The sequence below is a fragment of the Neopelma chrysocephalum genome, unplaced genomic scaffold (assembly GCF_003984885.1).
Source record: "Neopelma chrysocephalum unplaced genomic scaffold, ASM398488v2 Primary Assembly neopelma1_97017, whole genome shotgun sequence".
Lineage (NCBI taxonomy): Eukaryota > Metazoa > Chordata > Aves > Passeriformes > Pipridae > Neopelma > Neopelma chrysocephalum.
The window spans coordinates 3386184-3412483 of record NW_020925659.1 but is presented as its reverse complement, the minus strand read 5'-3'; the positions used below and the strand labels follow the sequence as shown (position 1 = coordinate 3412483).

General features: G+C 39.5%; 1 protein-coding gene across 1 annotated transcript in view; it reads left to right on the top strand.

The window, feature by feature from the left end:
• Positions 1–9961, top strand: part of CHSY3 (chondroitin sulfate synthase 3) — a 142947-nt gene extending 132986 nt beyond the window's left edge. The window contains exon 3 of the mRNA XM_027671019.1: positions 5665–9961. Coding sequence (XP_027526820.1) covers positions 5665–7230 — 1566 coding nt within the window. The 3' untranslated portion in view covers positions 7231–9961. The remainder of the gene's footprint in view (positions 1–5664) is intronic.
• Positions 9962–26300: the final 16339 nt, after the last annotated feature.

The window sequence follows — 26300 nt, the reverse complement described above, 5'->3', positions numbered from 1 at the left end:
GCCACAATGGTTCACAGCATTACTACTCAGATGCATTATAAACTAAAACCAAATGGTTGTGTTATTACATTACCAATCATTGTTTTTTACAGACATAAAGCTAGTTTGTTAGGCATTACATTAAGTGGAAACATAAGGAAACACTGTGGCTGAGGACTGTGAATAGAAAGAGGATGTTCGGTATTTACATTGTAATGTTTGTTTGTAGGAATTAATAATATGTAATTAATTCTTACTAAAAACCAAGCACTGTATTATTAGGAAAAAATTAATGGATATCTCAAGTCATTGATTCTCACAAGCAATCTGGTGGCTTATGACCTGATTAAATTGTATGCACTACTTATATTGAAAATCTGATCCAAACTCTTCTTCTGACAGCTGGAAATTTTCCTTTAATTTTCCACTCAGGTAAACCTAAGGCTGTTTTGCCTTCATCGTCCTTTTCTTGTTTACTTCATGTGTTTAGAGACAATATGATTCTTGTCCTTCATTTTGCAAGGTTAAACAGGCCAAATAACATTAACCCCTTCCCATGGGATAGTTTCTGGTCCTGACAAGTTCCTTTTGCATTGATGTGCTCCCATACATTTGATAAAGATGCAGGTCCAGAATTGTGTGAAATTGTGTGCTGTGTCTTTCAGAAATATCCTGACTGATGCAACACAAAATTTTGTTTCCCTTTTCTATAGAGGATTCGCACTCAAGTTTCATTATCTCTGCATGTCACCTCACTGCCTGCTAATATTCTTATGTTCTCCTTACATGTCAGTTATTTCCAGTTTAAAAAGTCAACTTTCTTAAGATACTTAGTCACCTACCTCTTACAACCACGAGTGTAGGACTTTATGTGTTGTGTTATAATAATGACTTAATTTCTGCAGTGTTTCATCTCCCAAGTTCTCTGGCTCTTCTGGTGGGATGTCTTCTCTCAGCTGTTCTTGATGCCCTCGACTTTGTGTCATGAGCAGTGTCCAAGACTTTGTGCCAGTGTCACTAGGTATGATGCTGTTCCTCAGAAGCTTCCCTCCGAAATAACTCCCCTCCAAATTGACAATTCTCCATTTAAACATAGCTTGTTATTGCTTCCCTGTTACTTAGTTCATACGGATTTCATAATTCCGGTCTTAATCCTTATCTTCTCCAGGCACACAGTATTTCTCATAGGACCAAAAATAGCTTGCTCAAATCTGTTTTCTTGCCCAAAAACTTATGATTAGTCTTGCACTTAATTTCAGTGCATGTTGTGGAGAACATCCTAATGTGCCTGCAGTCATCTGAATTTCAGGGGTTTCTTAAAGCACACATCTTGCTGCTGTTCAGGGAAACAATATCATCTCAAACACAGTAGATTTACGTGTGTACTTCATATGGATGAAATGTCCCTCAAACTCACTGGAAATAGTGAATAAATGTTCATCTTTAGTGGAGCTAAACTCTAAAGAGCAGGGGAAAGAAAGACCAGGAGTAATTCCTGTTCATCTTATTTCTGCATTTATTAGAAGTCCAGTTTAGATAAAGTGGTCAACAGTTTAGTACTACTGTGGATTTAAGAAGAGCTAGAGTGGATGGAGGATTAAGTTTTATGTCTTCTCTGTTAAATGAGAGGAACGGTTCTTAATGCTCAGAGAAAAATTGTGTTAATTAAAAAAGCACCATTTGCGTTCCGTCTTTCAATATGTGATAGTCTTGCTATAATAAAGTAGGTTGGTTTTGGCTTTTGTGTATATGTAATAAGAACTTTCCTTTTTTATTACACCAGTAAATCACAGCGAATACAATGATTTCAGAGCTTGCAATGCAAATTACATTCTCTGCCATGAAAATAAAGCATTGCCTTTATTCTTATATCTTTCTCATATTTTTTTAAATTCCTGCTTGCAGTTCAGAGTTCCTCAGAGCATGATTAGATTATTAGCATTTCTTGCCAGCTTGCAGTTTCAGCTGGGATGAAAAGAAGCAAGCAGAAGTTCTTGCCAACTCTTGCATTAGTTGTGCCATAAGAATCATTCAGAAGACAGCAAACTATTCAGGGAAGTCACAAAGTCATGCAATATGAAAAAAAATGTTGTGCCTCCATGTATTATGTTGAATTTAAGACAGCTTCTCCCATTCCCTGCCTTCGGTGAACGTGAAGTGGTTGTATCATGCCAAACTAAGTGTTCATTTGGCAAAATAGTCTCTCTCTGCAGTAACCACTAGCTGAGACAGGGGTGTAGGGCAATAAGATGTTGTGATACATCCTCAGCTGGAGCTCCAGGAGTTCACAGCAATGGTTTAAGTCTCCCACTAAGCTGTTGGCTTGCTCTTTGAAGACATCCAAAATTTTACCATCAGCAGATTGCTGTGCCAGTAAGATCTGTGCTTGAGCTATGTATTTCTTTTTCTGATTTTGAGTCTTGAGTGCATTCTTGTAGGTGTCATGGTTCTGTATGTGAGAAGAGATGGTGACCATTCCTGTCCATTTTCCTTATGGTGCTCACTTACACTGACTTTATTGATCCCGGGCTTGACTCTCTTTGGATTACTCCCTTTTACCCGAGTCATGTATTCATTTAATGATCCATAGGTGTGATCATGTGGTGGCCTTGTTGGTACCTTTGTATTCACATTGATGAAAAACTCGACATGAGCCTGCAATGTGCACTCACAGCCCAGAAAACCAATGGAATCCTGGACTGCATCAAAAAGGAGCATGGCCAGCAGGTCAAGGGGGGTGATTCTCCCCCTCCACTCTGCTCTTGTAAGATCCACCTGGACTGCATACAGTTTTGCTGTCCCCAACATAAGAAGGACATGAAACTGTTGGAGCAAGTCCAGAGGAGGGCCATAAAGTTGGTAAGAGGTACGGAGAGACGCTGAGAAAGTTGGGGCTGTTCAACCTGGAGAAGAGAAGGTTGTGTGGAGACCTCACGGCAACATTCCAGTGTGTGAAGGGGGCGTTCAGGGAAGCCAGAGAGGGACTCTTCATCAGGAACTGTAGTGATAGGATAAGGAGTAATGGGTGCAAAGTGAAAGAGGGGGAATTTGGGCTGGATATTACGAAGAAATTCTTTACTGAATGTGGAGAAACAGTAGAACAAGGCTGCCCAGGGAGGTTGTGAATGCCCCAATCCTGTCAGTGTTCAAGGCCAGGTTGGATAATGCCTTGAGCAACCTGGTTTAGTGGGAGGTGTCCCTGCCCATGGCAGGGGGGGGTTGGGACTAGGTGTTCTTGAAGGGGCCTTCCAACCCTTAACATTCTGTGATTCTGTGATTGATTTCAGATGGGACATCACAATATTGACAGGGTACCTGCCTACAGCCTTCAAGATTCAGGTGCACTATAACCACAACATGTAATGATATTTCTGATCCACTCTAGTCTTGTCCTCAAGCTACTTGCTTTTCCTTTCATCCCTACTGAACCTCAGTGTGACATGTACACCAAATTGCATACTGTTTAACTAGGTTCTCTTTCCAGAATCCTAACAGCTTGCACTCAATCTGACATTCTTCAGGTATAGTTAGGACTGTGTTCTTCACATACACTTTGCATTTATTTACACAGAATTTATTACCTTGCTATTTAAAATCATGAAAACTTTTACTGGAAGGTTTACTTTTAGCATACTAAGTAATTCTAATTTATACTCAGTAAATCTTGCCACTTCCCAAACCACCTCCTTTTTCAGGTCACTTTGGACTGCATTTACCAATTCAGGCTCTCACACAGATCCATTTTCCAGGAAATTTAATCATTCTTCCCTTTGCCTCCTGGGTTTGACCACTTTGCTTAGAAATTTCAAAGCAAAATTACGATCAAATTGAATTGCTTTCAACTAGATGTTAATAATTTGAGTTGTAAAAAGACATTTTCGTACTGCAGTATTGAAAACAAATTTCTGCATTGCACCAGGATTAAAACGTGCTCTCTTCAGGAAGAGTTCATGATTTCAGTGTCATATTTATTCTGAACTGCTTTCTCCAAATTGAGATCTATTAAAAGTTTTCAGTAACATAATTGAAAATGGATTAGCACAAGTTTTTGTATGTGTGAAAATACTATAGTGCCGAGTTGATTCAATTTTTTTCATTGCTGCTGTTAATCTGTTGTTGATTATGAAAAGCAAAATCATTAGTATAATGTAGTACATCCTCTCTCTGTGGTTTCAGTGGAGCACATCAAATAAACCAAGGCATCTGAAATTGGAATGTTTGAAAAATGCAGTATTATGTTAATAGAATATTTCTGTTAAATGGGTGCTGCTAATAAATCTGCTGTGAAGCTGGTTTAGTAGTAAGTTGAGGGTTACAGAAGAATTTGCACAGTTGGTGGACAGCATTTAGCTTTGCAGCAATAGCTTGTTGCCTGTTACAAATATTTTAGATAAAATACCGTATACTACTTTCAATAAAACTTACTGTGAAATATCATGTCCCATAAGATAAATGTGTGAAGGTAGTTAATGGTTGTTTCATTTATGGTTAAATACAATTCTTCATTAGAGGATTCAGGAAAGTGTGGAGTGTCAGGCTTTGTGAAAAAGGATGCTTATACCATTTAGCAACAAAACAACCTCCCCTTCTTGCTTTTATTTTCAACATTGCGCATTTTCTTTCTTTTCCTATGAGGGGACTTTACTATAAAATCCTAGACATGAAAACCATGGCTTCAACTTTTTCCAGAAAAAGTGGAGAATGCAAAAGCATAGTCACCTTGCAGAGCTCACAGGAGACAGCTTTAAAGTATAACAGGCCAGGAAGGAAGTGTACCTTACAACTGGAGAGGTTGAAATCTAACCAGATAAGCTGTTCTTTTATCATAATTCAAAATGTAAATTATAGAGGGAAAAGAGAAAATTGGTTTTTTTAAGAGCAAATATCATCACCATATTTGCCTAAGCAGAGCCATTTGAGGTCTGAATGGGATGGGAGGGGCGTTCTTAAAGTTTTGTATTAAAGTTCTGGTTTTGAAGTGTGACAATGTTTATTTCTCATACATGCTAATGGTTTTAAATAACTTTCATGGTTCTTAGATTTGTTAGGAGTTCTTTTATGTTTATTGCCCTATGCTTAGTATTACTTCCACTAGCAAAACTCCTGTTCTTGACAGAATTGAAGTAGAACAAGATGAATGTTTTGAGTGCGAGACATTATGCAATCAGAATTTATGTCTCTTGATTTCTTCAGTGAATGAAAGACAAACTTCAATACCCATCTCAAAATCTGATTGTAGCTCAAGCTTACAACACCTCATTGAATAACGTTTTCAATCTAATTAGCACATATTCCTTATGTATTAATTACAGACCAGTCTGTTTGCAGATTAAAAAAACAGCCTTTTTTCCTTTATCTCCTACTCATAGGAAATAATTCTATTTCTCTGGAGTTAGTAGGTGTTATCTTAGCTCTGCAGTTAGATGAAGTACAGATTAAACCCAAGATACCTGCCCTTTCACTTAGGCAGAGGACAGGATTTGCTTACTGTGGGCACTACTGGAACAGGCACCAAAATAGTGTAAATATTACCTGCTGAATGCTTTAAAGTTCTATGCCTTAAAATCACCGTGATCTATATAAAAATTGGTAATACTCAGCGTGATGCCAATGTGAGTCCTTTTGTGAGTAAAAGCACTTCCACTTAATGTCTCTTTTTCCCCCTACACCCCTCTCTCTTTCTAGATGCAGCAGTTGTTCCACGAAAACTATGAACACAACCGCAAGGGTTACATTCAAGATCTTCACAACAGCAAGATTCACACAGCCATAACACTTCATCCAAACAAAAGACCAGCCTACCAATACAGGCTGCACAATTACATACTGAGTCGCAAGATTTCCGACCTGCGCTATCGGACCATCCAGCTCCATCGGGAAAGTGCCCTGATGAGCAAGCTCAGTAACACTGAAGTAAATAAGGAGGATCAGCAGCTGGGAGGGATGCCATCTTTCAATCATTTCCAGCCACGTGAAAGGGGTGAAGTCATCGAGTGGGAGTTCCTGACCGGAAAATTCCTGTATTCCATGGTGGAGAACCAGCCACCCCGGCAGAGCCTGAGCAGCGTCCTGCGGGCTGCACTGGATGACACCGTGATGCAAGTGATGGAAATGATAAACGAGAACTCTAGATCCAGAGGAAGGCTCATTGATTTCAAGGAAATACAGTATGGCTACCGCAGGGTGGACCCTCTGCACGGAGTGGAGTACATCCTGGATTTGCTGCTTTTGTACAAAAGGCACAAAGGAAGGAAAGTTACAGTTCCAGTGAGACGCCATGCTTACCTTCAGCAATTGTTTAGCAAACCTTTCTTCAAAGAAGCAGAAGAGCTGGATGTAAGAAGCTTGCTGGAGGATTCCAACACTGACACTCAGTCTTTCTCTTTCCTTTCAAATTCTTTAAAGATTTTTTCCTCATCGTTCCAAGGCACCAAAGACATTGGGGGACACAGTGACAAGAAAATACATATCCTCGTCCCTATCACGGGGAGATTTGATATTTTCTCAAGATTTATGGATAACTTTGAGAAGACTTGTCTGATTCCCAGGCAGAATGTAAAGTTGGCAATAATTCTCTTCAGTTCCGAGCCAGGCCAAGACTCTAGCAACCACATAGAACTAATGAAAGAATACAGCATTAAGTATCCTAAGGCAGATATGACCCTGATTCCAATGGCAGGCAAGTTTTCTAGAGGTTTAGGTCTTGAGATGGCCTCATCTCAGTTTGACAATGGCACTTTGCTGCTATTCTGTGATGTTGATCTGGTATTCACACCAGACTTCCTCCAGCGATGCAGAGATAACACTATTCAGGGAGAACAGGTTTACTATCCTATCATCTTCAGTCAATATGATCCAAAAGTAATATATGGAGACAACCCTCCAGCTGACAGTAGTTTTGTTTTCACAAAAAGAACTGGATTTTGGAGGGAGTATGGATTTGGAATTACCTGCATTTACAAAAGTGATCTGCTTACTGCTGGTGGATTTGATACCTCTATTCAAGGCTGGGGACTTGAGGATGTAGACCTCTTTACTAAAGTGATAACATCTGGCTTGAAGGCTTTCAGAAGTCAGGAAGTAGGAGTTGTCCATGTTTTTCATCCAGTTCAGTGTGACCCCAATTTAGATCCAAAACAATATAAAATGTGCTTAGGGTCCAAAGCGAGTACATTTGCCTCTACCATGCAGCTCGCTGGACTCTGGCTACAGAAACATTTGGGTGTCAGGTACAACTGGACTCTGTCCTGACATCTCAGCCTATTTGGCCTTTTTAGGGGAGTTTACCTCATTATTGTCTTATTTGATTTTGCTGTTGTAGATTTAAACTCCCTCCTCATTGTCTTCCAAAGACTGTTGACCTCAAACGGGATGACTCTGCTGTTCACTGATGTTTCTTATACCTACTGAACTGGTGAGGTGAATTCCTTCATATTTCCTTTATTTGAAATTCAGTCAAGTCATGGAAACCATATAAGCCCATGGAGCATATCCATCACAAGAGACTGTATCAGAAGAATGTTTTCTTTTAGCTTTCAGATGCAGTATCATCCCTGTTGCATTTCTCAGATTTGATGTGATACAAATATTTACCGGTGAAGGTACCACAAAAGTGCTTTATGCTTCTTCTGGGGATGGAACTCTATATGATAAACTTGAGTTTTATAATTTATATGAGGACTTATATGTATAAATGCTACTTTTCTTCATCTTTAGAATTTTTAAAGTAAATGAATAACTATAATTGTACCTTTATTTTTTAAAAAGAGAGTAAAGCCGAGGAGCTACTTGCAAATACAACTGGTACTGGCTACCAAGGTTCTTAAAAGTCTTATTATTAAAACAAACTCCTCATCGTTGTTCAATCAAAGTGTAAATGAACTTTGTTTTCACAACAAACAGGATTTAATCAAATATTCATATACACTTTAGAAGATTTGTGAGCCAACATCCTTCATTTGCAGGCAAGAAGTAACTATGACTTAAAATGGTCATGTATGATTAAGTGCAGGCATACAGTATTCTTATTTTGAAACAGTATAAGTTGCTCTTTCTCTTTTTAGAATGAGTCTCTAATACATAATTTTCTTTTACATTCCTTTCATAAAGCTGCACTTGATACAGAGTGTTAGAAGTCAAAGCTCTATTTTTTATTTTTTTTTTTACATTTTCCATGAGTTGGTACTCAGCAGCAACTTGTTGTTAAAATAGTTGTAGAATAATTATTTAAGTTTCAAAATTCACTATTGCTGGTCAAAGTTCCTTGCCAATGTATTTATATTAGTGGAGATTATAAGACTGTGTTCAGATATATGTCTCCAGACAGTCTGAAGTTGTCATATGGTGGATTCATGAAGTATTTAAAGGGATACCAACAGAAGAAATAATAAAATAAATTTCCAATTTTAGGGAAATGTTTATATAGGGATATATATGTGTACATGTGTTGGTGTGCGTGTGTGTATATCCCTATATACATATAGATATATAGAGACAGTAATTTCAAAGTAGGTTCTTTTTTTCAGTTCAGGCAGTGATTTGCTACAATCGTTGTTATTTTTGCCACATACTTGGAACATTTCATGTTATACTGTGGTAAGAACTCAGAGACATCCAGGAAACCATCACAATTCAGCTAAACTTAAAATAGTGCAATGGGTACATCCAACAGCCTCAGTACCCTTGACTTTTAACTATATTTCAAATGGATCTGGGCAAGAAAAAGTTGTAACTGGAACAGTTTCAGCTATAGCCAACAACTTGTGCATTTCCTTTCAGAAAAAAAACAACTAAGAGATTGTAATTCACTGACACATCTATTTATATAGGATATCCTGATAAATTTCCTAAGGCATGAGGAGGGTGTTTAGGTCTCTAATCTGTGGTTCTCTGTTCTGGATTCATCATGCAAGGAAAAAAGGCAACCCTGAGGAGGGTTGGGTAAACTCAGAATTAAAGAAATAAAAGTACCTTGTTGTATGCTTAAAAATAAGGCCATTCCCTTGCCTTGGAGAGGGTGGTAATTGTGGTAGATGGGAACAGATAGAGGGTAATTCATGCTTGTCTACCCTGCTCAAGGAGAGCTCCTGGCTTCTTGTTCTCCTGGAGCTCTTGCCTTCCTTGCCCAGTATTGTTAGCTCAAACGTTTGTCAAAAGTGAAATTCAATGCCTCATGAAATAATTCACGGAAACCGCTCTTTAAATTGAGTGCAAAGGTCACACTTTTTCAGTTAGAAAGCCAAGAACAAGGAACGTGTCGTTTATTTGATCAATCTCAACTAACCAATGCAACTCACATTGTAAATACCAAAAACTGCCTGTTGATAAATGTTTGTGATGATTTCATGAACAAGAAAAAAACTAATTATTTAGAAAGATATCTAAGGAAATCATTGTCTACTGGGATGTATTCCAGTGCTTATTTCAGTTACTTAATTTAGTGGCCAGAATGTGTTTGCTCAGCTCAAAGTAAAACAGTAGATTAGAACAAGCAATGAAATCAATCATTCAGTGGGGATAAAGAGGTATACAGAGGGCTTGCAGGATCAGGTCCTACATGATATAAGCAAAATGCTAGTATTTACCAGTAAAAATATTTATTTAGTGTCTGACTGATTCATTTGTTTATATGATGAATTACTTTGTTAAAAACCTGATTATAAATGTTTATTATGAAATATTGCATTGTCTTTTGAAATAACTATCCTGAGATAACTTGAGAACTTGTGTTAGTTTGTCTAAGGAATAATATGCCTTCTAAGAAGATCATATTAAAATTAAAAAAAAAAGCACAAAAGTGTTAGTGTAATGTTACATATGTATAGATTAAGATGGGAATGTCTGTGCTAATCAACTGTTTGCTTTTGTCTAGTCTGAATCATAATCTTGATTGTAAAGTGAAATTTCTGTGTGTATGATGTCCATTTGTAAACGTGTGACTAGTGAATTCACAATAGAACTTAAAGACCAATTTTTCCCCAAACATCCTTACCCTGGGAATAGATTTCCTGGTTTCGTTGCTGGGAAGTGGGTTGTGGACTGCTTACCCTTTGGCTTTTCAGACACTGCTGTTCTTAAAAAAAAATAAGTATCTCAGCATTCAGCACCTGTAAACTTTAGAAATCCCTGTCCCACCGCATCATGATATGTTGTCCCATTCATTAATTTAACAGAGCATTTGCACCTCCTGGGTGAAGGGGAAACAGCAGGTTGGGCTTTCTAAAGGCTTGCTAAGTGTATTCTGCATCAAAGTACTAGTTCTCAAAGAAAGTTCTCAAAGTTCTGAAGAAAAACAGAAAGACCAGCCACAGGAGTTGTCACCTTCTGCCCAAGTCATCTCCTTGCTGCTGCCTGTGCTGCCAGGTGCCTCTCCTTGGAGCAGTGAACAGGCAGGGCAAGCCAGCACAGGACAAGAGCTGTGCTTGCTGCCAGCAGCTGCTTTTGAGAAGCAAAAGGGCCACGTTAATCAGTGTTTGGGAGGAGCGAAAGGAGGGTGTCAAACTGGGGATTCATTGAATTGAGGTGGTAGGTTGTCTTATGCACATCATATTTCTCCCTGTCCCCCCGGGGAAAGGGAGCCTGGTCCCACACCTCTTCCCTGTTTGCTCTGAATGGGCATTGTGAGGGAAGGGGCAAAACCATCACTCCTTCCAGTTTGTGGGGCTCATGGGCCTGGACCATTCCCTTGGGTTCCTAGCGTATCATGGGACATGTGGGGGAAAAGGTGCCAAATGTCCTTTCCAAAAAGCAGTACAGAGAGAGGCACGTTCTGCACTCACCAAAGACCAGAAGGATGTGCACAAAATTGCCTTTGGGAGCCTTTGCACTAGTGTGCGCTTAACAATGCCTCAAGACTCTTGCAAAAAATTACGATGCTGGTAAAATGACTCATGGGAGCGTACTGCACATCCCGAGGGCCTGTGGAGACTTGTGAGTAGCGTGAGGTAACGACCGCTTTTTTATAAACTTTTAAACAAATAGGCAATTTAAACTTCTTTTCGGTTTCTTAACTAATCACCACAATTACTTCTTGAGATGTAGTTTGCTACACTGAAGGTATTGCCCCAAAGAATGATACCAGCTTTAAGATACAAACAAAACACATGTGCAGATTATATCTGATTTTCCTGCAAGTTGAAATCAGTTACAATTTTTTGAAAAACGTAAGGACTAAGAATTGCTGAGCCACTTGCTGACTGGGGAAAAGATTTTTGTCTCTGATCTGTTTTTAAAAAGGGAATCAGATGAGAAAAAAACAAAAAATGCCTGTAGTAGATACATGTGAAAAATTAGCCATGATGTTATGGTAGCAGTGATAGTTGTGGTCCTAAACTGCTGCACAATGAGGTGTTTCACCAAGTCTAACTATTTACAATAAGTGAATATCACAGAGGGTGGTTATAGTCTGTCATACGTCTGTAAGTAACATATAAAGTTGTCCGTTTTCAATCCTTTCATGTCTTAGAATAATTTTCTTTTTGTTTTTTTCTGTCAGCATTTATTCATTTCATTAATGAAATGACTTGTCATGACTCAAATCTCACTTTCCTGTTTTCCTTTTTCTTGGGTCTTTTCATTTGCAGTATATATTACTACAGTATTGAAACTTTTTGAGCTAGCATGATATTTCTGTTATGGTTTTATGATGTCATTGCCATATAAAACTGCTGAACTAAAATATTTTACTGAATGAGTTTCCAGTGGTAATTCAGATTGTTTCCATTTTCCTGTCACTGTAAGTTAAAAGTGTTCTGAATATTATTACTTCACCTTTTCCTCTGGTCTCCTTCATACCAAAATCCCACCAAAGCAAGAAAATGCAAAGACTTTGGAAATTAAAAAAACTCTGTAATGCTTAAGTCTGTAAGAACAGAATCTGGGGATTTGCTTGATCTCCTTTTTTTTTTTTCCTTCAAGTCTTTTATCTAGAATTTCAGAATCATACTTATCAGTTCCATAGTTTCAATAAAATAAATAATGGTTTTTAAGATGTAAGACAGCACATATATGGTCTACGTATTAGAAACTGTAATTTCACATCCTTGTTTTTTAGGCCCCTTATTACTGAACAGATGTTTGCTATTTATATGAATTTTGGAGATAAATTAAAAGCATCCTTGATTCAGTGTTTACTTAGTGCTTAACCACGTAGGCAGAGATCCAAAGATGTACTATATACTGCAAGCTGAGTTTTGTTGCTCTCACTCTTGATTAGGGTAATATGAAGCAATAAACGATGCTTATTTTTCACGTCTCCATACACTGCTGGCTAAAGAAAAGGTAAGCTAACTAAATGCTTTGAAGATGTTGGTTGAACTGTGGGTGACCAGGAAGAGAACTGCTGTGTGTAGTTTAGCCTCAAAACCAAAACTCAGATCTGCTCCCAGGTAAGGACAATTCACACATAAGAGGTAGAAGCCTGAGTCTGTACAAATCATCATGACATCGGGGGGTTCCACCTTAAGGCTTTTAGAGTGTGATTGCTAGGAGCTGGCACAGTGTAGTCTGAACACAGTGCTACCATCACTTCAAGAAAAAAGTGAGGAATTCAGTCAAGTGAGGAATGCAATAAAAGTGTTTCTTGTGTGACAGTGTAGATAGGAAGGATGTAAATTCAGAGAGGTATGTGTCTCTTTTTATGTTAAGAGAGTGGAGCATAAAACTTGTTTTGAAGTAGAACTTTGCTTTACTTTCTTCCTAAAAGCTTTCCCCGTTGCTTTGCATTCCATTTGTACATGCAGAGACAAATGGTGGGACTCTCTGGAGCAGTACTGAAACTGTAAATCTCCCACACGTTATTTGTTCTGACCAGCAAGACCAAGTTTTGTGAAGTGGTAGCTGAACTGGCAATTTTTAGTTTTTCCTCTTCTCTTTTTAGACATGACACACTTTACTGTTACTTAACTGGGATTGGGATCCTTGACAGCTTCGTGTCAAAGATGCATCAGTGTTTTGTGCCTAAGATGTTTTAGTCTTTCTGTTGCAGCTTCATAAATTGCGCTGTTACGTGGCACATCACTGCTTTAAATGAAGAAGTTCCCTTAAGCAGAGGCTTCTGGACAGTAGTATACAGCTGATGTGACACTGCAGCCACAACTATGTGGCTGAAATAAAGTGCATTCACCTATGGTCATTTGTTTGCTGCATTCAGACAATGGTTTTGCTTGGTGGGAAATTCAGAATGAATACGAGTTATGACTGAATATTTTCTTTGACAGAGAGGAGCAAATCTGTTTAACTGGGGCCAAGTGATGAACCATTCCTCCATCATGTGCTGTTATTGGAGCATATCCAGAGACTATAGGTGCTTTTAACTGAACAAGGTGTAGGGAGATGTCTGTGGTAAAACTGAATGGGAAGCACTGTGTTTTGCACTCCAAAACTGCTGGTAGCAGAAACTTTGACTTATAAAATTATATCAGTTACAACTTCTGCCACAGTCAGCAAATGTTTAAGGGACAGACACAAGGGCAGATCCATGGATTTTGCCCTCTGGTGTGAAAGAGACCAGAGAGATCGAGATTTGGCCTGGAACACCCTTAGAAAAGAGCCCACTCTGAAAGAAACATGGGGCTGGGCAAAGAAGGGAGCATGCAAAAAACCAAAGAGAAGATTCTCTTTCTTTTTTTTCTTTTATGCTTGGCATGGTGCTGTACTCATGAGGGAGCTACCATGTCTGCCTGGATGTAGCTCAGCACCAGGCTAAAGAAGCACTGTAAAGAGAAAGCATATTGTGACAGGAGCAGATAGTGGTGGGCAACAGAAAAGAAAGTGTATGGTAAATCATGTAAGGAGTCAAGAAACTAGACTTTTTTTTTGCTTGTGAAGTCAAAAGGTAATGTGTACATAAGCAGTTTTACTAGCCTTGATGTGTAGGGAAGAGTGGGTAATTAAAGGACATAAATTTGCAAGGAAGGAGAAGGTACAGTGTAGAAAACAGTCCCTGTGTAAACACAAAATTTAATTAAAGTAGACATTAAAGTATATGTGAGAAAATACCACAAAAAATGGAGGGAGCAGAAAGAAAAGAAGAACTTAAAGAGGTTTAATAAAAAACAACTGAAGGACTAGCACAGATGTAACCATTAAGCACTGGGTACAGAATGCTTTGCAGTGCCATTCGAAAAACATAGGAAACATTTTGGAAGCACTGCACCCCACTGCTTTCCCTGGGTGTGGCTGAGGGAGCAATTGCCCAGCTAATATTAAAACATGCCTGCTTTTGTTTACTTTTTATCAGAGCCTGAAATACCTGCATTTGTTTTCCTGTTGGTTTGGCTCCACCCTGTGTGATAAATATCTATTCACGTTGTATTACTGGGATTTTCTTTTTCTGGGCAGAGTCAATAAGATGGGAGACCTCTCTTTAATACTAACAGTTGAAGTTTAGTGGTAGAGAAATGGCAGTACCAATGCTAACACCCATCTGACTTGATTTTTTTTTTTAAATAAAATGTCCTCCAGTTACAAAAAGCTGGCACTCAGCAGGAACTTTTGCAGTCTTGTCCCACTTCTCTTTCCCTTACACTTTCAGTTCCTAGCATCTGCTGTACTTGGGTACTGATGACAGATTTAGAGAACTAAGGGAATCTGTATCCTTTTAATATCACCATAGCAAGCAATTTAATTTTGCACACAAATTTTGTTGTGAGCTTATGGATTTAACCCAAAATGATATATCCCAGATAAAATTATTTTCCAGAACCTTTATAGTTTATTCATACAAATATGAAGTTAGACACTGTAGTGACATCACTGGTGTGTAAAATTGCTGAACTATAGCAATTGTTGAATTAGTTCCCAGGTCTGTTGCAAGGCATTTACATTTTCCATTTACCTGTCACTTCTCTTTAGACTATCCTGAATTTTATTACCACTTCCCTCAGTTTCTTCTCATGACATCTTGAGTTTATTGCCAGAAACAGGAACACAAAACCTTTCCAGATTTAAAATGCATCTCCAAAATTAGGTCTGAACCATACAGGACTCACTGATTCGACAGACATTAAAGGGCTCAGTGACACAAGGAAGAAAAGTCTCAGAGAGAGAAACCATTGAAGAAGCAGGAGAGTGCTTAGCATCTGAGGCATTCCATTTGATGGAATCACGCACAATCACAGAATAACTGGGATGAAAAGGGACCTCTGGAGATCATAGAATCACAGAACAGTTTGGGTTGAAAGAGACCTTTAAAGGTCATCTAGTCCAATTGCCCTTGCAATAAGCAGTGGCATCTTCTGCTAGATCAAGTTGCTCAGGAGTGGGGCATCTCCCACCTCCTTGGACAACCTGTTTCAGTAATTTACCAATCTCATTGTAAAAACCCTTCTTCCTTGTATCTAATATAAATCAACTCTCTTAGAGTGTAAAACCATTACTCCTCGCCTTATTGCAACAGACCCTGGGAAAAAGTTTGTCCCCATCTTTCTTTATAGGCATCCTTTGGGTACTGAAAGGCTGCTATAAGGTCTCTCTGGAGCTTTCTCCTCCAGGCTGAACCCCAGCTCTCTCAGGCTGCCTTCACAGATGGGGTGCTCCAGACCTCTGAACATTTCTGTGGACTTCCTTCTGCTCAAACAGGTCTATGTCTTTGCTGTGCTGGGGTCTCCAAAACTGGGTGCAGTGCTACAGGTGAGGTTTCACCAGAGCAGAGCAGAGGGGCAGAATCACCTCCCTTGACCTGCTGGCCGTGCTTTTTTTTCATACAGGATATGGCTGGATTTCAGGCCTACAAGCACACGTTGCTGGCATATGTCCAGCTTTTTGTCCACCAGCACCCCCAGGTCCCTCTCAGCAGGGCCACTCTCAATCTGTTCATCCCCCAGCCTGTGCTGATACCAGGGGTTGCCCTGACCCAGGTGCAGCACCTTGCACAAGGTCTTGTTAAACCTCATGAGGTTCCCATGGACCCACTTCTCGAGCTTGTCCAGGTCCTGGATGGCATCCCACCCTTCAGGTGTGTCAGCTCAACTGCACCACTCAGCCTGGTGTCCTCTGCGAATTTTCTGAGGCTGTGTTGTTGACTAAGACATTAAGCAGCATGGGTAGCCCGGGTGGCACCACTTGTCACTGATCTCCATCAGGACACTGAGCCACTGACCACTGACTGTCCTCTGGATGCCACCATCCAGCCAGTTTCTCGTGCACTGAACAGTCCACCCATCAAATACATCTTCCTCCAATTTAGAACAAAGGATGTTGCGGGGGACCATGTCAAAGGCTCTACAGAAGTCCAGATAGATGATATCTCTGTCCCCAACCCCATGCAGTGCTACAGGCTGGGACAGAATGGCTGGAGAGCAGCCAGGCAGGAAGGGACCTGGGAGTTTGGATTGACAGGAAGCTGAACATGAGCCAGAGTGTGCCCAGGTGGCCAAGAAGGCCAATGGATCCTGGCCTGGATCAGGAACACTGTGGCCAGCAGGTCCAAGGAAATGATTCTTCCCCTTTACTCAGCACTGGTGGGGCCACACCTGGAGTGCTGTGTCCAGTTCTGGGCCCCTCAGTTCAGGAAGGACATGGAGGGGCTGGAGCAGGTCCAGAGAAGGGCAACAAGGCTGGTGAAGAACTCGAGCACAAGTCCTATGAGGAGAGGCTGAGGGAGCTGGGGCTGTTCAGCCTGGAGAAGAGGAAGCTCAGGGGAGATCTCCTCACTCTCTACAACTCCCTGACAGGAGGGTGTAGCCAGGTGGGGGTTGGTCTCTTTTCCCAGGCAACGATCAGCAAGACAAGAGGGCATGGCCTTAAGCTGTGCCAGGGGAGGTTTAGGTTAGATATTAGGAAGAAATTCTTTACAGAGAGGGTGATCAGACATTGGAATGGGCTGCCCAGGGAAGTGGTGGATTCTCCGTCCCTGGAGGTTTTTAAGAAGAGACTGGATGTGGCATCAGTGCCATGGTCTGGGAACTGCAGCGGTAGTGGATCAAGGGTTGGACTTGATGATCTCGGAGGTCCCTTCCAACCCAGCTGATTCTACGATTCTATGATTCTATGATATCCATAGCTCTTCCTTTGTCCACTGTTGGAGTCACTTGATCATAGAAGGCCACTGGATTGGTCAGGCAGGAAGTAAGGGCATGCTGACTCTCTCGAATCATCACCTCCCCCAAACCTGCTAAAAACTGTGTAGAAACCACTGATTTCTCTCTGACTTAGTAGCCTGGGTGTGTTTTCAGGTGTAATTTGTACAGCTAAAAATTCTGCTGAATTGAAAAAACCATCTGTGGAGTGAATGCATAGGTGCAAAAAAACTTCTGCCCCTTGTCCTGCAGCAGCAAGCAGGATGCTCAGTGGTACAAATACTTTGCAGGGAAAAGACCCAGAAATGATCAGGCAGAAAAGATACGACGCTTCTCAGGGAATTTTTTTTATTGATAATTCTAAGATAAACTGAAGTGCTGCTGTTGTTAAGAAATCAGTTACCTGCTGAGGACTGAACTAAGATGGTATGTTGACCCTCTTGACGACCAGTATGGCCAGAGATATCTGTTAAGTGCTGTGATACTTATAAACTGAGCCATTGCATGTTTGGGATTTGAAAAGCTGGGACTGTGATCCAACTACCGTTAAATGGTGAGTATTTAATTCCTTTGTGTGCTTTTATAATAACATCATATAACTGCAGACAAAACTTTGACCTTATTTTGGCTTCTACAAACCTAGTCTAAAGCACCAAAGAGCAATAATAATATCAGGATTACAAAAGAAAATGCACATAGGCAAATGTCACTGACACTGATAGGAAATGTTCTGCAAGTATTGCTATCTGTTAGGATTATAGGAATAAGAGAATCTGTGTTTTGTCAGTTCTTGAGGATTTTTTAGGTCGTGACATTTCCAACTATGAAAGGGAACAAATGGCTCCTTCAATTACTGCTCTTTCTTTTTTGTCTACTCTGGGTCACCTAAACTGGCTGAATGGGGTGGTCAATAGCAGTGGCAACAAATATTTGCCAAATTGGTCTCATTATAAGGTTCTCAAAACAGATCAATAAAGGTAAAAACTCTGGAGAGCAGGAAGTGACCAATTAAACTTTTACTGGTGGCATTTGACAGTTAAGAGGAGGAAGAAATGACATTTTTTTGATGCTATTAAAGAATACCTCTAAGACTGAAGCAGCTGTTAGAACTCAATATAAAAGTTCTCTGAGGTCTTCTATGACTAAAAAGGAATTGATCTTGTAATGGCAAGCTGTACACTCCAGATTACTGTAGCAATTTCAGAATTTACAGAGTAATACCACTAACACAGATTATGTTTTACACATCTCTGAAATTAGAGAGATTTTCCCTATCAACATACTTAGTGGCCTATTCACAGCATCTTTATGTCTAGTTCACCTACCAAATTTTGACATGAATCACATAAAGCTGTATCCTGGCTTCCCAATGGTCTTTTGAGAGCATTTCAGCACTAACAGAGGAGCATAAAGCTGATATAACTCCTGCCCAATGTGCAGCATCAAAGTGTGGCATAAATTTTCTGCTACTTGACGTAGAAGCCCAAGTGGCATCACAGTAGTCTTGAATTTGCTCAGAAAATAAGTGAAATGGATGAGTTGGGAATGGCTTCACACTTGTAGACAGTGTCAAGGCAGCCATGCACTAAGATCGGATTTGGGTGGTGCTCAGGATCTGGTTCTGTGTCTTACTTTCTAATGAAATAAAATTTTACTTAGGAAACAAGTCTTTCAGCACTGCCAACAAAACATTTTTAGGTGTCCTATCTGTCTTATTCTTGCAAAATCTCTTTTTTTAATAATATTTTAAATATTAATTAATGGTTATTTAGTATTTTCCCTCTTGTCCTCCAACAAAACTTGATGTGAACCAGAGCTTACTGTTCTTTCTCACACACCTTGAATGGATGAGATTGGTGGGGTGTGAAGAGATACAAAACTGCAGGTCTACTTGCCTTTTCTAAATTTCCTTCAGAGCCTGAGACACTGAAAAGCAGTCCTTCAGAGCAGGATATGTTTACCTTATTTTGATACAGAAGGTCACTTCTCCATCGAAGAAGGTCTCTGTCAAAATGAAGTGATTCAGAAGGTGCTTTTTGCTGCCAAATAGGATTCATACCTATACATAAACCATACTTTTGTAATATAGTTTTTTTTAAAAATTTAAATTTTAGAAATTATTTTTGAAATCTCTACCACTGTCATTCAGCCATATGATTGAATCATAGCTGCCTCTTCATCTGCCCTCACTTTGAGAGTAAGACAGAAGGAATTTATGTTATTTCATGGGCCATTTATAGAAGAACCCATTTTTACAGAAGGCTTTAATGGAGGATTTTTAAAGATTTTCTGCAAGGAGTTTTTTTATTAAAATGAAGTTCTGCAGGAGAGGGGAATAAGAGTAAAGGATGAATGTTATTTGGATGACATTATGTGAATGATTAAAGCTACACTAAAGATTATTTGAAATTCCTAAATTGTCTCAGAAGCTTTGCAATGTCTTTGCTGTTGTGGCACGGGCAAGATCATCTTTTGGAAAAGTGATGTAAAAATCATCATCTAGGAGAAAGCAGATTATGAATGCAAAGGATTGGGCTTGCTGGATGTAATTATACTGAAAGCTTTAAAAATTTAAGCCAATTTTCTTAAGAGCTCATAAGATCCCTTTGTAAAGCTTCAGCCCTGGAAGGGATTGGTGATTGCTGGGGTTACAAAAGGCTGCACCCAGCTTCAGGAAGAGGGGAGATAGGTTGCTTGAACTGAACAGGTTTACAGGCAGCAGGATTCCTGCAGCTGTTGTAAGAGGAGGACTGTGAACTATCTGCTCAGGTAAGATTTCTAAGTGGGACTGCAATCCACGTCTCAAAGGTTTAGAGAAGGCGGGAAGATTGACAGTGCCTGTGTCTGTAGAGTGTGAGGACAGGAACAGTGGTTGCTAACAGGCCACAGTGGGGCTGTGAGAGGTTGTTAGGGCATATCTTCACTTTTCCTGAATGGAATGGAGCCAGCAAAACCATATGATGACGCTGAATTCCTGTGGTAGTCTCACACAGCTGGTGAGAACACACTGCAGCTACTCTGTATCTGCTCTAATTTATGCCAGGGTTTACTGGCTGATGGAAGATTACGTGACGGTCCCTTGTTGATATCCCACAGGCAACTGTGACACTACCCTTGTGAATAGGCAAGCTGTGCTTCCAGACCTAGAGAGAAATACAGGAAAACCTGAGGAAGCACAGGGTGACAGAGAAATAACTGCTGGGAGGTTTGATGCCACATCTTCCTTTGCCTAGAGAGGAAAAGGATTATTTGATGTGGCCAAATGTGATAGAAAGAAGGGATGGAGAAGCATAATGAAAAGGTGCACAGGTGCCTACCTCTGTGGGGTCTGTGTCGAGCCCTCTGCATGCCATGGTTATATAGATAAGAATTAGAAATCGGGAAGAAATGTACTGCTTACCCTGGAAAATAGATTGTCAACTTGTTCATGGGAAAAGGTGAGGATACAAACATCACTGAGGCTAGGGAACTGTTTGTGGAAGCCCATGAGTTGAAATGGCTCAGAAGGACCCTGCTGGCAGAAGCTGGTGGAAGACTTTTGAAGTCACAGGAGTTGTTTTTGAAGAAATGTCAAAGGAATCAAACATGGCTTACTTTGTCCACTACTATATTTTTTATTATGGGAACAATTGGTTTGCAGCTCAAAGTTTAATAAAAGCAATGCAGTTTGACAACCTGCTAAAACCTATGAGATCAAGATCACTTTCCTAGAAATAGGATGCCATTAAACATCATCATCACCATCACCGTTGACCCTTCAGAAATCCTCCCAGTTCCAACAATATCGGTTTCAATTAACATTAATGGCTTGTGGAAGGTACCTGTCTGGCTCGAGTAATCTTTGACTGATTGCAGCACATGCCCCACTTTGTATAATGCAGTTTCCTGAAGTTGTATCAAAGAGATTGTAACTCCTGTGAAACACACGTTTTTGACAAGGGCATTTATATTTAATGTGAAATGAGAAAAAAATTTGTCAATGTCCTTATTTTTTACTTGAGGAGCTTAATGAATTTGGTGGAAGCCGTGCTAGAAGCCAGAGTTAGGATGACAGCCATTAGAAACGCAGGCAAATCTAAAACAGAATTCGCAAATTTTTTTATTATGTACTTTTAGTAAACAAAAGTTAGGAACTCAGCACTATGTTAGCTACCCATCTTCTGTATTACCTGACATGAATACTGCTTTTCTGCTCTTCTGAAGCTGAGCTCACCTCCATACATCACACCTCTTTCATTGTCAACATAAGATACTACTGCCAAACTGTTGTTACGTTTTTAAACAAGCATCTTATTCAGTTATCTGAGTGGATTCTGCTTGCCATTGCTGACTAATTCATCTTCATTTTTCTCCCTTTCTCTCTTCTTTGACACGTGGGTAGGAGGTCTCTGAGATCATTCTACTTCTTGGTGTGTGTTGTGCCATGTTCAGCAGGGCACCAAGTCTGTCTGTGGGCTTCAGCGGGCCCCAGTAACAAAATAGTCTCATGTGATTTTTGCCTTATATTTGTTGCTTCACCCTTTAATACAATTATATACTGACTTAGGATCTCATGAGGCCAAGTTTATAGAGATAATGCTTTTATCTACAATAGGATAGCATCCAATCTCTTGCAAGTTATAGAAACATTAATCCTAGAAATATGAATGTTAGTGAAATTTCTGTTACAGAAACTCCCAGTCATTTCACTTTATGTATAAATACTTCAGTAACTAGAAATACTAAATAATAAAAAAGTTACTGAACAGCTATACATACATTTTTAAAGAAATCTATCCTTTCCACCTCTGCATTTCATATTAAGATCAATGAGTTCTGCAGCTAAGTCCCCTTGCAATTTGAAGTTCAAATGAATGGGTTTAGAAGTTTATAGCTGAGCATTCAATAGCAAAATATGTGTGTTCCAGAAAACTGTTCTCTTTGTCTGCTTACAGAGGATTACCTCTACTACTGTGTAGATCCTCCACTTTTAAGTGTACCTCTGACAGGCTTAAGAATGCAATTAATTTGGTCATATAAAAACATAGCACACTTTTATCTTTCAAGTGGCCTACCTGAAATAGAAGGGAGAGAAATAGTGCCAGCAAGAGGGAATCTGTCTTCATGGATCAGTTAAAAAAAAAAAAAGAAAGAAAGAAAGAAAGAAACCCACACCAAAACAAGGAAACAAAAACTGGAAAATACAAAAATACAAATACAATTGAAATATAGAGATAACTTTTAGTTGGGGGCACCCTGCCTTTGAACTTACTTGTTCTGCAGCTGTCAAGTGGAAGTTATCCCCAGAACAATATTTGTGTTTGTAATGCTGTTCAGCATTTTGTTCTTGTTTCTGTCAGTCGGGAGTTAGCAAAGTGGACCATCTCTGTAAGTGTTACACAGCTAAAGCTGTTCCTGCAAGAGGGCAAGGACATTTCATACCTACTCAGACAGCAAAGAACAATTCACGAGACTGGACTGAAGCCACAACCCCATCCAGATAAAATGTAGTGAAGTCTATTTTGTTCTTCTTCCCTTTCACACATGCTGGATATTTGCCTTTCTTTAACTCGTATCAAAATCTTATCTCCTGAAATAACTGAACTAAAGTGGGAGCCATGATGTGAGTACCTAATCATCTGTGCAGTGGGGAATTTTCATCCTGCGTTAACTCCATTTGTGACTGCTGGAATCACCACCTTCAATTCAGTAGGACGAAAGCAAGAAAAAGTGTTTATCAAAGACCATAGAACAAAATTGCAATAATTAAGAGCCGCTGATGAAATAAGAAAGTGCAAAACTAATGACAGGCTAATGCAGAAAAGTGTGTTGAAAGCCCTTCCTTAATTTGAGATGAGCTGACAGCTGTGACAAAGGGAGAGAGGGAAGGGAAAGCCTGTTAAGGAGCACAGTTTCCTGCTCTGTTAAAAATCCCATCTTTGTCTGCCCTCCCACACATTTTCCATGCTTTGTAAAGTGAAGAAACTGCACCTATAATGCAGCGTAGCATATCATCACTGTGTTGTGGTTCTGAGCTTGTAAGCATCCAGAAACTCTGATAGTTTTCCGTTATGAAAATTGATGAATATAGTGTTCATCTTTCTTTACATGAACCAGTAAATTCCCCCGAGCTTTCTCGCTGCTTTTGCAGTGCTTTCTGAAGCCAGAAAAATGTAGTTGGATTAGATTGCTGGTTACTTTTAACAGAACAAAGGCATAAATTCTCGCAGTTTTAGCACTGAAGTTAACTGTGCATTGAGTGGTATCTGATTATGTAAAATTGATCAAAAATTAACCCTGTCCTGGCTGGATCCAAGACATGGTAATTTGATAGCGCAAATGTATCACGTATCTTGCCCTTCAGTCTTTAATTGCCATAATGGTATCTAAAGGAAACTGAACTCAGCTGCTAGACATTTTAATGCAGCTCCCTTGAGCACTGCTTTAAGATTCACAGAATCCCAGAATGATTGGGGTTGTAAGCAACCCCTGGAGGTCATATGGTGCAAACATTCCTGCTAAAGCAGGATCACCTAGAGTAGGTTGTACAGGATCGCGTCCACGTGGGTTTTGAATGTCTCCAGAGGAGACTCTGTACTAAGTTATCCTTTATAAAATTATTCTCTTTGAAAAGATCCTAAAACGAAAAGTTGCAAAGAATCAATTACATTTGCTCAGCTAACTGAACTTTCTGTATGACTATAATAACTCACTTTACCAGAAAAAAAGCTATTAAAACGAATGTGTTTCTCTATCCCCCCACCCCCTCCCCACCTTCTTTTCTACATTTGCAGTGTTATCAGAAGGCAATAATAACCTATTTTTCTTCTCTTTACAAGCCTGGAATCTGCACTACCTAATATGCACTGTGCTTGGAGAAGAGACACATTGTTGTATGCTTCTGCTGCTGTTACCCAAAGCAAAGGGTTCTGGACATCACTCATGTTGATCAGGGCCAATCCCACCTGATTGTTGTTCTGTCTGTTTTCTTGAAGCAGAAACATTTAAGGCTCCAGAACTGCTCCAGGGAAGGCTCTAGCATTAATTCAAGACATGGAACAGATGGTTAAGAAAAAATTCTGCCAACTGAATCACATCCTGATCCTGTATACATTTCACAGCCAAAAAAACTCAATTTCAACAGAAGTTTTTCTAGGTTGTAGTTTATCACTGGATTTAATTTACATTCACACCTTCTAGTTTGAAAGCTTGATGATAATAGGCGTTCCCTAAAGAGGGGTCAAAACTTGAAGCATCTGAAGAACCTGACATATTCAAACTTTTCTTATCCTCTTCATATATGCTTTTTTTGAAAATATATATTTAATTTGTTTTCTCCTGATCAACAATTCTGTCAACTCTATACCAATTTCGTATTTTCCCACTGCTGTGTTTTCCTTTCTTCTTTCCTTCCTCCTTCTGTCTTTTCTCCAGACAATGGTTTAGCCTCCAACGAGTGACTTTCTGCTTCATTGCAGAGAAAATGTTTCTATCTGCATGTAACAATGAGACCTAAGTTATTCACTGTTCCCTTCTTTTCTCCTGCAAAGTGCTGTCACAAGTAACTGAGCAATTCAGAGTTAATTTCACTTTGTGTATCCCACTTGCTGGAGCACAAAGGGAAAAACAGAAATGTAGTGAAACTCTGTATTTTATTGCAGTATTTCTGTCCTTTCCCCCCCACTATGGCAATATTCTTCTCAGAAGAGATGTAGTCAACATGTTAATATGTGATGTGATGTGCCAGGAAGTGATACTGAGCTGCAAATCAGTGTTTCATAACATAACTGCTGTATATAACTTTGGACTACCTCAGGATATATAATGTACTATTAATATGCTAAATGCTTGGAGAAAAGAAGAAATTGCACTTAGGCTGCTAGGAAGGTGTAGCCTGTATGGCTAGCAGAAAGGTTTAAAAGTGGCTTAAATATTCAGCTGCTTAAAATATTAATGACATCTGAAATTGAGGCTTTGAATGGTACTAGAATTACTGTAGCAATTCCCAAAATCCTAATGTCTTTCTTCTTCCTTTAAAAATGTATTCCTCTTTCAGTTTGGCTGATACACCTGTCATGACTTAATTTCAGTTGCATGCCCAGAATCTGTGTAAAATGCTCCTGTAATTGATTAAGAAGGTTTCGAGGTGGATTTGCAAGAAAGAGTCAAAAGCAGCTGCCATGACTTTGAGGATGCTGGGATACCCATTTGCTGAGTAGAGTCTGATCATAAAAAGCAATATGAAATGCTAATGTCCATGGCATTGTGCTCTGTCTCTGGCCAGTGACATGCTTTGTAAGTGATAAACTGTCTGTCTGTGGCATTTCACTGGGGTAGGGGAGGTGGGGCATCACCATCCAGGTTGGCCTTGATGGTCACTACTCGTGCTTGCTTTGTGGAGATGGAGGGTGGAGAAAGAGAAGGAGCTACTGACCTTCTCTGTCATTACCTGCCTCCCAAGAAGATGAAGAAATTGAAGGTGTGGTTTGGCTTGCAAAATTGGAATAGGCTGGGCATGCAGCATGTTGCTAGAAAAAATTCAGGAAGCTCTTTGGAAATGTAAATTACTTGGAGTTTCTATGTCTTTTCCCATTTACTGTGATGAATGCATAGAAGATGCAGGAGTCAGTGAACTGATTAGCTTTACCAATATAGAGTAAAGGTGCAAGAAGAGAAAGGGAGCAAAATGTAGCACAGATGTCAGGAGTTGTCATTTAGTTGCCTAAACTTTAACATTTGGTGTCACTTACCTGCCTCTGGGTAAGCAGCACATCAGGACAAAGGAATGCATGAAATGGAAAATCTGTTCAGGTGATCAACAGATGATCTCCTAGACTCAAAAGAAATTTTTTGTGATCTGTATGATTCCTTCATGTGGTCATGTTTTTTTTCTTCATGCTAAGCTCAAAAATTAAAATCATTCTGTCGTGTCTTTATTTAGTAAGAGCATAAATGAAATATGCTATGTTGGGAAGTCTTCAGTACTGCTAAATTAATTTTTTTTCCTAATTTCTTTTGATACTCTCAGCTGGAATTTTTTTTTTAAAAGGGAAAAGTGTGATATTGCTAATTGCTACAATTAGACCTACTGCTGCTAAAGCAATTATCCATATAAATTAAACAAAAAAAAAAGAAACCAACAAACCCCAAACACATTAACATTTCAATTTTAGAAAGACAAGAACCAAAATTCACAAAAAGACTGCTACTCTATCTTGAAGGTTCACCTTTGTATGTTCTGTGAAGATTCTAAGGGGTTCCAACATCATTCATTATCACTACATGCATATGGTCGATGTTGAAATGAAAAGCCAAACTCCTATT